The sequence below is a fragment of the Esox lucius genome, chromosome 19, assembly GCF_011004845.1.
Source record: "Esox lucius isolate fEsoLuc1 chromosome 19, fEsoLuc1.pri, whole genome shotgun sequence".
NCBI classification, from domain to species: domain Eukaryota; kingdom Metazoa; phylum Chordata; class Actinopteri; order Esociformes; family Esocidae; genus Esox; species Esox lucius.
This window is the reverse complement of record NC_047587.1, coordinates 14,573,869-14,587,520: the sequence shown is the minus strand read 5'-3', so window position 1 is coordinate 14,587,520 and position 13,652 is coordinate 14,573,869. Positions and strand designations below refer to the sequence as shown.

The 13,652-nt window shown below is 45.6% G+C and overlaps 1 protein-coding gene across 2 annotated transcripts; it reads right to left on the bottom strand.

Annotated features, from left to right (window-relative positions):
* Positions 1-409: 409 nt before the first annotated feature.
* caprin1b (cell cycle associated protein 1b) lies at positions 410-13,089 on the bottom strand. 2 transcript variants are annotated; one of them, XM_010883646.4, is made up of 17 exons: positions 12,950-13,089; positions 11,734-11,904; positions 10,377-10,439; positions 10,121-10,207; positions 9,432-9,676; positions 8,859-8,941; positions 7,172-7,351; positions 6,705-6,757; positions 6,395-6,478; positions 5,021-5,194; positions 4,651-4,824; positions 2,977-3,069; positions 2,635-2,829; positions 2,280-2,439; positions 1,769-1,954; positions 1,487-1,599; positions 410-1,235 (listed from the first exon to the last, which is right to left on the bottom strand). In XM_010883646.4, exons 2-17 carry the CDS (start codon positions 11,902-11,904, stop codon positions 1,146-1,148), a joined length of 2,151 nt encoding a protein of 716 aa, XP_010881948.2. In that variant the 5' UTR covers positions 12,950-13,089; the 3' UTR covers positions 410-1,145. The 2 variants fall into 2 exon arrangements, with proteins under 2 accessions (XP_010881948.2, XP_010881949.2); XM_010883647.4 differs by having other exon boundaries at positions 628-1,235; positions 2,692-2,829; positions 12,950-13,088.
* Between the last annotated feature and the right edge of the window lie 563 nt (positions 13,090-13,652).

Below are 13,652 nucleotides of genomic sequence, written 5' to 3'. Positions count from 1 at the left end.
AGCCAATCTAGCCTTTATAAGTGAATCAGGTGTGATTCAGGCCTTCAAGAGAACTGAAAACTTCGGACCATCCCCTAAAGGAGAATTAAAAAAATATGGTGCTAAACGTGATGAGTCACCCAGATTACAGACGCTACTAATCAGGTCTGGGATGAAGTGCATTTAACCAACACTTATAGGCCATTTCAAAGGACAGCACTTGACAAGTTGCATGTTACCAAAGGACAGTGGCCCAGAGTGTTAGTAAGCCCCAACCCACATACAATCTCTTCATTATAATGGTCATACAACTGCACCAGTCATTGTTTTAATGAAGACAACAGCCCTTTAAGTCAGAACCATTTTGTTCAGGACTGGCTCCCCTGGGGTCACCACCAACAACACTAACTGGACACAAGCACAGATCAAGGGAAATGCAACATCTTTATTGAAACTCTTGAAGCAACATCAATTTACAAACTGAGGAATTAGGAGTTTCTTTTAAAAACGTAACAAAAATGCCTTTGATAACCAAAAAATGACGGTAACGTGAACATAAAAAGGTGGGGGGACTGGGCAAGAGAAAAAAAGTCCCAGGGGCTGGGACCAGCAGTGGCAGGGGATTTTTGTTTCATTTTATACAAAAAAATAAATTAATGAAATCTTTCAAGTTTACAGGAATATTTGTTTCAAACAAGCTTGCTTAAAACCTTTTGTGGCATTAAGGATTTACAGCTCAGCTTGCGAATTGACTCATTTTAAAACACTAATATTTTTTTAAATATCAAAGCAGGCATTACTTTGATCCAAAAGCCAGGAAAAAAATACCACTGATGAGAAACAAGAAGAAATAAAAAGGGAGCTGGGGCAAAATGCATTCTGGGTATCTAGAATGTTCAGTGTGGTGTAGCAAGTTGTCGGTCAGTCCCCATTTGCTCCTCACCCCACCCACCTGGGCACTAACCCTTCAATACCTGCAGATCTATTAAGACACACATAAGCAATATGGTGAAGGCTCCACATCTACAGGTGATCATTGCCAGGGACAGTAAGCCAATTGCTTATACGAAACCAGTCACTTTAAATCTGCCAGCGTTAAAATGTTAGGACCAAGGAGACGGGGCAGGGCTGGAGCCGGCAGTCACAGTCAGGCAAATGAGCGGCACTCAAGATCTCACGGGCTGGGCACTTCCTCCTCGAGATGCTCCTCTGGGTCCCTGGCCCGTGCCACGCTTATAGCTCTGGTTGTAACCATCCTGAAGGAGACAGTAGACAAAAACATCACTTATAGTCCATCCAAAATTCTCCTGTAGGTCTCAACCAAATAGAACAAAGCCCCATTGATGTAACAGCAGTTGATCTAATAAGTTTACTCAAGTATATTATTCCCTGCACTAAGTGCATCAGGGCATACACCAGGTTGCCCACTGCAGTCAGCGGATTAAAACCTTTATGCCACCCTACCCCCCCAAAACCCAGGGTAAGTTACAAGGTCAAAGGTCATTACCCCTCGTTGGTAGTTGCCACCATTTGAGTAGTCCCGGGGTGTGTTGAACGGAGCCTGCTGGTACCCAGAGTTGGGAGCATTGGCGAAGGGAGGCCTGTAACCGTCATATCCACCTGGAATCAATTGTCACACTTGTTAAGACTGCAGTGTCTACTGGCAGTCATTCAACAGCATAGACCTCAAACAATAATAAAACCCCAAACCAATTGGCCAACTGGTCCGGAGAGAAAACGTGGCCCTGCAGTAGTCTTGTGACTGTAGGGGCCTGATCCAGGTCCATACCTCTAAATCCATTGGAGGGGCCTCTGTATCCATTGGCTATGCCGCGGGCGTTACGGGGGCCTCCGCGCGTCATGCCCCGGCTGTTGTAGAAGGACTGGGCCTGGCGACCGGTACCGGGGACGAACCCTGGAACCCCTTGCTGTGGCTGGGACAGCGCCTGGTCCTGGGGGTGGAAGGAACCAACCACTACAGAGGCAGAGAAACACAGGGATGGAAAACAATGTCCCTCGTGGCTCCTGATGAAAGTCAGTTAAATGGCAAACTTTCACAAAGCTAACAGACAGCACCAGTACAGGGTTCTGAGAGCACCAGTACAGGGTTCTGAGAGCACCAGTACAGGGTTCTGAGAGCACCAGTACAGGGTTCTGAGAGCACAGGAACGGTCAGATTAGATGGACATGGTGCAACGGGTAACGCTGGGCTGGTCTGCCTCTAGTCTATAGCACACCGCATCGTGACAAAGCAACACATTTCCATGGAAAACACCTAGAAAGTCTCCATGACGGCTCACCAGACTGCAACTGTTCCGTCTGCAGCTGTTCCGTCTGCTCTACAGGAAGCTGCTGTGATTGGTTGAAACCTTGCTGGCTGTAGCTGTTCTGGTATTGGCTGGCCACATTCAGGGCTTCCGTCTCGTTGGCCGGAGGGACAGGGGCGTTGAGGTTGAACACCTGAGGAGAGGGACAAGGAAGACTTAAACGTTGGTTGGCGGTGTTCAAGCTGATCTAGACACCTTGTTCATCCACTAAGCGGTGCACGTCAACATCTCCCCGTCAACTCGTACGGAGCATCATGTTCATCGCCAGACCATTCAAATGTTAAGGGTTAGTGTTTTTAAAGCCCACTACTCCGCCCCGGAGGTGTACCTCAACGTCCGAAAACGCCCTCAACAGCTGCAGACTAGGAGGTCCTGAAGGTCTTACCGTCTGCATGGACTGGAACGGGGCTGCGTTGACGTTGATTCCGGAGCTGTGGAGGGGCTTGGAGACCGGCTGGAAGCCCTGCTGCTGGGGCGGAGACGGGGGCCTGGCCTGCTGCTCCGAACACAGCGACATGGAGGCCTGTGGGAGGCAGGGGCAACGGGTAACGGTCACAACCCCATTCTGAGAAAAGCCTTCTACCAGACGTCCGATGCGATTCCATAGTAGAGCCCCGGGGGTGGAATGAGGGGTTCTGTCGGACCGTCAAGGCCCAGGTCAGTGGTTTACCTGGATGGGGTCGATGGAGTCCGTCTGGGCCCGTGGTTCTGGCGTGTGTGATGACTGGTAGATGGGGGGTGGGGTGGAGGACACCACTGATACCTGTTCAGAAAAAGGCCTCATTCAGCAGGTTTCTACATTCAGGAACATTTCATGTGACAACAGTACTGAATGAACTGGTTTAAACAGTACACTCTGGGGGTCAAACCAGAGCATCCACCAGAAATGTGTCCCCATCTCAGAAAAGGTCCCACACCGCAAAACAAAATCATTGGACTTGGAATCTGAAATCAGATTCTAGCCAGTAGAACTGAAGCAGCGCCCCTCCCCAGACGACCTGCCGGTCACATGAACCCTTGTAGCTGTGGTAATGTACATAACATTAGAAAGATTCAGAGAATTTTGAGGAATCTGTATGCAAGGGACAAGGCTGAAAACCAATATTGGATGGCCGTGATCTTTGGGCCCTCAGGTGGCTCTCCATTTAAAACAGAATCCTGTAGTGGACACCACGGCATGGGCTCAGGAACACTGAAAACCACAGCCTGTGAACACACATCGCAGCATCCACAAACGCAAGTGAAAACACTACCACGCAGAGAAGAAACGTTTTAAATGGACTGAAGCGAAGCGGAAAACAGTCCTGTGGTCTGACGAATCAAAATGTGAGATTTTGGGGAATCATGGACGCCACGTCCTCGTGGCTAAAGAGGGAGACCATCCGAATTATCAGTGGACAGTGCAAAAGCCAGCATCCACGATGTATGGGGGTGCATTAATGCACCTGGCATGGGTGACTTGTACGTCTGTGAAGGAACCATTAATGCTGAAAAATATATAGAGCTTTGAGATATGCTGCCATACAGAACAACATCTACGGGGAAGGCCTTGCTTATTTCAACAAAACAATACCAAACCACACTCCACATTTTAAAAGCATGGCTCCACAGTAAGAGTCCGGGTGCTAAACTGGCCTGCCTGCAGTCCAGTCACCCGTTTAAAACTGGCATATTAAGAAACTAAAAATAAAAAAAAGGAGACCCCAAACTGTTTAGCAGCTGAAATCCTGTATCAAGCAAGAATGGGAAAACATTTCACTTTCAACACACCAGCAATTGGTCTCCACAGTTCGCAAACACTTAGTGTTGTTAAAACAGGTGATGTAACAGCTGTAACCATGCCCCTGCTCCAACTTTAGAAATGTATTGCTGGCATCAAATTTAAAATGGGCATGTATTTTTCAACATGACATTGTTGTCTTTGTCTATTCAATATAGGGATTAACTGATTAGCACAATTGCATTCTAGTTTTATTTCCATTTTATACACTGACCCAACTTTTGGAAACGGAGTTCAATTTTAACAGGTAAAAAATATATATATACCATCGCCACAGAAATCAGTGAGCTGTCAGGTGAAATTGTCACATTATGCCTTTACATTTTCGGACACTGATTTTAAAACAGGACGATGAATGGTTTCAACTATATTCCACAGCTACTAAGTAGAAATGTGTTTTTAAAAAAAAGTGTTATGACCAAACGCCATCCTTGTGTGGGGAAAGACTTCACTTCCTTCACAGCACATCATCACAATCAGTAATGGCATTATCACCGGAGGCAAAACAGCAAGAGACAACCTAAGAGACTTTGCCTTCAGGGCAACAGTACAATCAGCATTAACCTGTGCAGGTTCCGGCGGGACCGAAACTGTGTTGTGTGGTGAAAGACGTGGTTCTGCATGTACTGGTGCACAGCCCATCGGAGACAGGCCCAGGTTCTGGGGGGCAGGCTTCATGGGCTGGGCTGACACGATGGCCGGGTCGATGGGCTGACCATCAAACTCCAGCATGGAGTCCTGAGGGAAGGAGGGAAACATGTTACCCCCACCTCTAACTACCTGATACCAAGCCACTGATGGAAAACATGACAAGACCCAACTATAGACCCTATCCTGAGCTACATTTTCAGAAGGAAGACGGAAAAACAAAAGCCCCAAGTAAAGAAAAGACGTAGGCTAACGGTCTGAAAGAGGGCCGCAGCCTCAGTCTTACCTGCATGAAGTTGTAAGGGCCCTGCATTTGCGATAAGAGGTCCTGGACCGCCTGCTTACGAACCACCGGATCAGCTGGACGCACGGCTGGAGGGGCGCCGTTGAGGGGGTGGGTTTCCAGGGCAACTGGGGGTGGGCTTGACTCCACAGGCTGTTGCTGGGTTGGACTGATGGCCTGTAGGGGAGGGGCAAGATCAGAGGCTGTAGCTGCTGCGTTTATAACAGGACAACTCCTGTGAACTCTTAGAACGGTGTGCCGATTAACTTCAGAATGCCGTCTGGCTAGTGGCAGAGCAGTCAAGCCAACCATAAGTTTAATTTGACATTGTAGCCTTAAAACTGTTTCGAGTTAAGGTTCCATGTCCAAAGTAAGACCGCTAGTAGATGCAATAAATGGGGATGGGAAAGGTTTGGCGGTCATGTAAATGGTAGTGATGACAATGACATCCATCTGAGCGGTTGAAGGTGGACATAAGCCTGACATCATTTGACAGCTCCACTCCAACTGTCCGATTCCAGGCATTATTTGTAGTCGCATTAATTTAATTACATGTATAACCATGCACTGTACGAAATATAGGCTAAAACATTTCATTATACTGCATCATGGGTAAGCTCTGGTCATAGTATTCCAAGTCATTGAAAAGTGGATTTCCTACAAGTGTGGTGCTTAAAACCAACAGCATTTTCATGTAAACAAATTCCTGTTCAAAGACCACTAAAGAACACAGCCCAGTCATATGCTTGTATTTAAACGCATTACAAACATAACATGAGTAACACAGTTGGGAATGGGAGTGCTGATCTAGAATCAGGTCTCCATTGGTCCATGTGGGGTGGGGTCTCTGGTATGGCTTGAGTTTTGTTCCACTGTCCATTTGCTGATGTAGCTATGTTTTTGCCTGGTGTGTTCAGTCTATGTGGTCTTGATACTTTTATTCCCTGCCTACATTCCCACAAGAAATATCCCAATAAAGGTTTTAAAAAATGGGTGTGATCTTTAATTGGTGTTCCGCATCTCTGTGGACGTAGCCCTAATGTCTCAGCGGCTGTGAACACGCCCTCTGTGGACGTAGCCCTAATGTCTCAGCGGCTGTGAACACGCCCTCTGTGGACGTAGCCCTAATGTCTCAGCGGCTGTGAACACGCCCTCTGTGGACGTAGCCCTAATGTCTCAGCGGCTGTGAACACGCCCTCTGTGGACGTAGCCCTAATGTCTCAGCGGCTGTGAACACGCCCTCTGTGGACGTAGCCCTAATGTCTCAGCGGCTGTGAACACACCCTCTGTGGACGTAGCCCTAATGTCTCAGCGGATGTGAACACGCCCTCTGTGGTGTTGCTTTCTGTCATGTGTCAGAGACACTGAGCATCATACCTCAGTTTCGGTGGACCACTGGTCTCCTTGATCCTTGTCGCTGCTGCTGTACGTTGCATCTGGAATGAACTGTCTGTTCACGAACTGCAACAGAAACAAGATGGCCAGCATCAGAAACCAGCTGAGCACTGAGTGTCTTAAAATGACAGACGTGTTCAAGTGGACATGGAACAGACGACCTTGTGAAAGAACGACACGGGAAGACGTTATCCAACTGTTTCCGATTAGGACTCGTTTTCCCAACATCCATTGCAAAATGGACTAATACGCTTTGACCTAATGAACAGGAACCAGGACAACAATCCCTCACCTCAGTAGGCTCCACCTCAATAGGTTCTATGTATTCTTCAACTATTTCACCCTCTGGAATAAAGAAAAATAACTTTCAGAATGCAGGACGAAAGATGTTCAATCAACCAACATCTTTATTGTCCCAGCTGGGAAATTTGTAGTGGTAAAAAATAAAATTAAAATACAAACTTAAAACTTAATGGAGCTAACAGCTACAGCAATACAGCTTACAAATTAACAGGTGTAAGTGTACTAAAGATGAACAAATACATGTCTATTACACAAACAAATCTTGCAATGAGCTAACAAAAACAAACTTAAGTTGACTTCCACAAACCGCTACATTGGTATTGCATTTCAAAAGCAAACAAAAAAAAAAGTGCACATCTCTAAAAACAGCCATGAACATGACCAGTTCAGCTGACAGAATCTGTCCATTCAGAACTGATAGAGAACATTTCTAGCACCAATGTCAAAGGGTTTGACCTGGGTCCACTGTCAGCTCCTCGGCTTCTGACGATTCCACCACCACAATGGCGGACTCCTCTTCCTCCTCCTCCTCCTCCTCGTCCTCTTCCTCCTCACACACACCATTCTGGCGGGACTGGGCCTTGTCGAAGTACCCGCTTAGCAGCACCCGATCCAGGCTTTCCTTCAGAGCTTTGTCTATGTGGGGAGGCAGACAGTAAACAATCAAACACCATAACCACCCATGTCATATCTTTCTCTGCCTTGACAGCTACAGTTAGAAAAATATCTTCAACTAGCACCTGCTGATGCAGACAGTCACAGACCCCAAGCAAGCTGTCAAAGGGCCTGAATAAACCTCCCAAACCCCCCCCACCCACAAAGTCACATGAATACAACTGGTTCCAACTAGTTGCCAGTTTTATTCATGTACTACAATTCACATTTCCTAAGTCCCTCACTCCTCCTCGACAGGAAGGCAAGGGAGTTTTCCAACCTAATTGGGCAGAATGGGGTCACCGTTAACACAGCCGTGGAGCAATTGAGCGCCAGTCAGACCAAGATGTTTCCGTGAATGGGTCTCCTCTTCCCCGAGCAGCGGGAGCACAGGCCAAACGTTGGCGAGGTCATTGCCTGACAACCAGGCTTCACAGTGGTCCGCGAACCGTGGGGGGCAGGGGGGCTACTGGCAGTCTGCCATGGCAGGGGAAACCCTCAACAGCTAGCGGAACACTGCAGTGGCACGCAACGCAATGACAAAACAGCTACGGCAACTTGCACCGCCAGGCTGTGATTCATATTACGGCACATGTCCATGAGTTCCACGTGCAGAAGGAATACTCATCCCTGTCAGAGGGCCCCAGAAACACCTTGGGACAATCTCTTACACAGCATCGCCCTGAATAGAACCCCCAGGATTTCCAGGACAAATCTTCTCATTTCTCAGAATGACTTCAAACAGGCAGCTCCTTACGACCGACAGCGTCGAGGACAAAGTCTAAACACTTCCTGAGAGCAGTTGGTCTGATGGCGGAGTTATAAGGCCTTCACTGAAAGCCTGTGCCAATGCCACAATGTCCAGCCAAATACCTCCCCACCCCATAAATGAAGATAGTGAGCCTTCCTGAAGGACAACAGCCTCACATGCTTGGCGAACAACGACAAAGTAATTGGCCAGAGTAGCCTGGAGGCTTCTGTTTGGCCATGCCAATTCCCGACAAGACAGCTCAAATACATCTGGGCACAGGCTAATGCTACTGGGATGCCACTGGCCCTCTGAATGGGAAGGAAGAGGACTGTCCCTGTCAGAAGTGCATATCCAGGGGCTTGATGTCTTGGGTAGGACACTTAAAGCAGTCTGCCAGAAAATACAGGTTTGTTGAATAAGTTGTTTTTATAAAATGCACCAACTACAACAAAAAAACATTAGAAAGGCTAGCTCAGGATGTTGAAATATTAATGATGGTTTTCCAAATGTTTATTGTAAACCAACTAATTTGCCGCAATGAGCCCTTGCTGACTAAAACAGTGTTTTAGATACTAAATTAAAAGCAGTCATATTAGCAGAATACAGGGGATAAAGAGAAGCGGTCGACATTTCACCAGACACCAGCACCTTATCAACGATGGTGGCCCGTCTGACCAATCAGAAAACAAAACACAGCCTTCCAGCTAATGACGGGAGCGCCTCTGTGGTTCTACTTACATGTTGTTCCTGCCACAGCCTTGTCCTTCCCCTCCAACAGGTCCATGAAGTGCTGGGAGGCCTCCTCATACTGATCAGCCAACCTGAAACAGGTGACATTTAAGGAAATGGGGTCCCATGACACATGCATGGTTTCAGTGTAACATATTGACACAAAGGATGTCAGGCCTGGATAGCAACCCCCACTCATGTGATGTGGTCGTTCACTCTAAACCAATATTAAAAACTTTTATCCCCCATGTATGCATTTGATAGGGCTGAGAGATTGGCAAAAACTCCCTCAAGATGGACTAGACTAAGATAAACAGGCTTATTCCATTAGACCAATACGTCTAATGACCCCCCCCCCCCCCCCCCCCCAAGTCATTTCAAAGGTTTGAAGAATTCCTTTTATGGTTGACGCTGATTCCTTAAGCTGTATTTCATATCTGGATGTTGTATTATTGCTGTAATACACAGCTCAACGGAGACAGACAGGTTGAAGGCTTAATTCCTCAGTACAAAGGTCAACAACAAACAAAGCTACCCTCTGTAGAAACCCAGCAGGTTTATTCCAAACATAACGTCTCTAACCTGGCGTTCTGGTCACGTTCAGGACCCACAAGTTTGTACAGGTCATCCAGGGCCGTGAGCTCGGCGTCGGTGAGAAGCGAGGGTGCCCCTGCCACAGACCCTTGTCTTAGCTCCTGCCTCACTGCATCCTCTCCCAGCCTATCTAGCAGGAACTGGACCTCCAGGACGGTCTTCAGCCTCTTCTGCTCAGCCTCCTCCCTCTTCAGCTGCTCCCGCCGTGCTGCCTTCTTCACCGCCTTCTGGATCTGGGGAGGAAGGGGCCGTATGGTCACAAAGACCGAGACAAATTTCACTAAGTACTCCGATACCGCTGTGCTGCAGGATCCAAGAGGTGTAGTCATCAGTTCTGATTCCACAGGCAAATGTTTTAGAGCATTAACGCCATGGACCGTAAGGAAGCAAACAGGGAAGGGACCAACCGGAATTTGTACAATATAAACTGAAACATTTTGCACATCTGAATCATAGGTTTTGCAGTGGAAGCAGATTTACAAACATAGCCCTGGTGCTGGGCAGATAAACATAAACCTAAACAGCAAAGACTATCTAGAGGATACGGTTTTCGTCAACATCTACTGTACAAGAGCGTCGGAGTTAAGAGTACTGCATCATCCTTTGCATTTTTCCCCATGATAAACAGGTTTGGGTTGGGGTTAAAGTAAATGAATGAGGGGTGAGAATCTACTCACATCTTGCCCCAGTGTGAGGAAGCTCTTCTGTAACTCTCTGGCAAACTCCAGGTTATTAGCCACTTCCTGATACTTGGTCAGGGCATCCTGCGGGGATGAGACACGGAAAACTGGTTACATCAGAAAGCCTCACATTGGTTTTGAAAACATTTATTTTTCCACCTTCTTGAAGTTAACTACTCAGACAGAACTAAAAGTGAACGCAAGAGTTGTAACTTTCAGGAGGATATGGGACTCAAACAGGACGTTGCCCCACCAGCTGGTCTTGGTTGAGACGTTCCCCTTTATTCTTCCTGGCTTGATAATCGTCCAGTTTGCCCTACAGAGCAGAGAAATCAGGATTTAAATTCATTAAACAGACTTGCAACAACCAACACAGGGGTGGATGGCATAGGAAAAACAAACAATTAAATGTAGTGTGACGCAGAAAAGGGAGATGCTTCATCTGATCAGTAAGAGTTAAGTAAAAATCTATTAAGGTTTATGTTTAACCAGGTAAATCAGTTGAGATCCAATTCTCATTTCCAGCGATGACCTGATAACGATTATTCAGTATAGATCATTAACTGCAAAAACATAAAACTTTGGTAACCGTACACAAATTGAGGCGCTTGGTCCTGATAATGTATGAAACCTCTAAAACGACACTACACTTCAACAAGTACCTGTAAAAAAGATATGGGCAACCTCTTCAGATTAACTTCAAAATGTATCACGCATTGTGTACACTCGGCAGGTTTGTCGAGCAGTAGGTACACACCATAGTAGTACTGTACTGTACACGGTAAACCGTCGCAATCCGAAAATAGGATTTGCATCTTGTGAAGTTTGATTTCTTGTCCATTTAGTACGAAAAAAGCTTTGAGAAATGTTTACGTTATCTTTATGAAACCAACGTTCCTGCCTAGTTACTTTACAAAAAATGGGGACGTCAGTTGATTATGGTAACGCGTATTTTTATTCGTAACGAGTACTAACATCACTGCCTGCGGACAGTCGCCATGTTATTCGGCTAACTATAGCGAGCTAACTAGCATAGCCGAGTATCCATGTGCTTTAAAAAAAAAAATAATAATCTCGTTCTTGGCAAATACGATAAATATTTGACGCTAACCGTTTGACTGCATAATGTTATACCCATCCATCCAAAAAAACATACATTTTCTGCCCCATGCATGGAAGCTAACGTAGCTAACGTTAGCCTGCTAAACAAGGGAAACCAGCTAAGCTACTTAGCCCCCGTCGTCTGCTAAGAGACCACACATCAGGTAACTGTAGCTAGCTAGGTAATTTCGAGGAAGATTAGGATATGGTTGCAACTAAGCAGTGACAGCAAAATCAAGATGTGTCTGCATTGCTGTTTGACTTGCTTCGACAGCTGTGTCTATTTTAGAGCCATCTTTGCCTTCACTCCAGGCCAAGTAACATTATCATCAGTACCGTACTACTCTCCTCCATCCATCCAAAGTTGAAAAAAACTGCATTGATTGATCTGGTCAGTCTGAGGTTACTGATCTTGCATTGCAGTAAACCAACGCATTGGAAATGACCCGAACCTAATACAACTTTGTTGTCCTTTAAAACAAAAATATTTGTTTAAAAAAGTGACATACCTTTTTCTTCTCCATGTTGCGGACCTTCTTGTCGATGACGCCCAACACCTGCTTCATGGCCTCCGTCTGTGCCCCAGAGGACTGACCACCCTGAGTGATCTGACCAGAAACTGATCCAACGTCTGGGCTGGCCGACTGCACTGTCCTGTTCCCATTCATCGCTGAGGGCATCTGAATTAAAAAAAGAAATAAAGTCAAATGAGTAATGGATGTGTAGTGTAACACTGGCAAGGGTTACTGAAGAAAATAATTACTACAGTAATCTGAACCTGGATACTCTCCAGACTGAGCCGCATCTAGCTACTATCTGAAGATAAAGTCAAATCGTGTGTGTGTTACTAATACAAGGTCAATAACTTAAGTAATTGAATTTAGCAAGGAGGAATGAAAATGCCAGCTGCAAATTTAATCCAGCCTTGGCTTGGAGGACAATGGCCCTCATGAGGGAAGTTAGACACCCGTACTGAGGCAAGGGCCTTTTGCTAGCTTCTGCCAATGAAAGCGCTAAATAAAGTGCGCAATGTTTTACGTCGGGGTTGGTTTTTTACTAGTTAGGTTGGCAGGCTAGCTTCGTCACGAGAATATACACTCGAAACAATGAGCTAGTTAACGTTAGCTAGTTACAGAGTCCACTGCTATTACAATATTTTCTGAATAGACTGTTGCCGGCCTTGGCCTTGACGAACGATTTTAAGAACTCGAACTTGATAGCTAACTGACCAATTTCAATGATATATCTTGAGTAAACTAGTTTCCATCAATTGGCAGCACGAATGTTACCGGCATTATTAACAGTGGCTACTGTAGATAGCAAATGTTAATTATACTTTCTCATACCATTAGTACCGGTAGCTACAGTAGATGGTTCTCGACCACTGCACACGATACGTGATGCATATAACCCAGACAACTAATAATAGCAAACTTTTGGTTAAAACACCCTTATAATAGGGAGGAAAGATGCCTAGATAATCTAATGTAGCTACGTATATGTATTTACTATAAAACCAAACAGACGTGTTGTTGCTAACTACCCATGTTAGCTAGCTAACATAGCTAATAATCGACTGACAGAACTACTGCACTGCCACTGCTGGCAAATGATGCGATAACTTAGCTAGAGCTAGCATAGCCAGCAAAGTTAGTAGCTACTACTGTAGATCATGAACATAGCTGTGCCTCCTTCTCTAATTGAACTAACTTCATATTCGCTTACCTTTATGCTCAATGTATCCACGGGGACCTTGATAGCGAGATAAATGTAATAGCCAAAATGTTTTTATTGTGTGGCTTTATTATTCACTTTCTATTTCGTGAGATCCGCCCAGCCGGCCTCACCGACATCTGAGACGGGTTGATTGGTGAAGGAACGCTTTATAAAGACCAAGGTCCCTTTTCGGGTGTCCAAGATTTGCCAGACTGAACGAACCTCAATAAACACGTCAAGTCAGGTTTAATTGATAAAGTCTAGATCTGTTTTCTTAAAGTGAATGGCGAAAAACAATTATTAAACTCGTATGTTGATGTAATATTAACATTTGCACAACTAATTATCTATTTCTTGGACAGGCAAAATGCGCATGGCCAATCTTGGCCAAAATTTGCAAAATCATTTGTATCGATTTCTTCAAACTAAGTGCCATGAACGCTGTGTGTTTATTACTCATGTGCGGAACATTGCTGACGTATTTTTCTGAAATCAATGCATTAATTATGTTCCATATTTGTTTGATTACCATAAAGCTATATATCTACAGCTTTAGTCACGCCGAATCTACTATTTGGACGACCAAGATGATCAGTAGCTATGTGAAGAGATCAAAGTCCTGGGGAACAGCAGGGGGCAGTAAAACGCCATGCAGAGATAACAGTACTGTGCTGTATACGGCTGTGAACAGGTCTACTGTATGACTGAACCA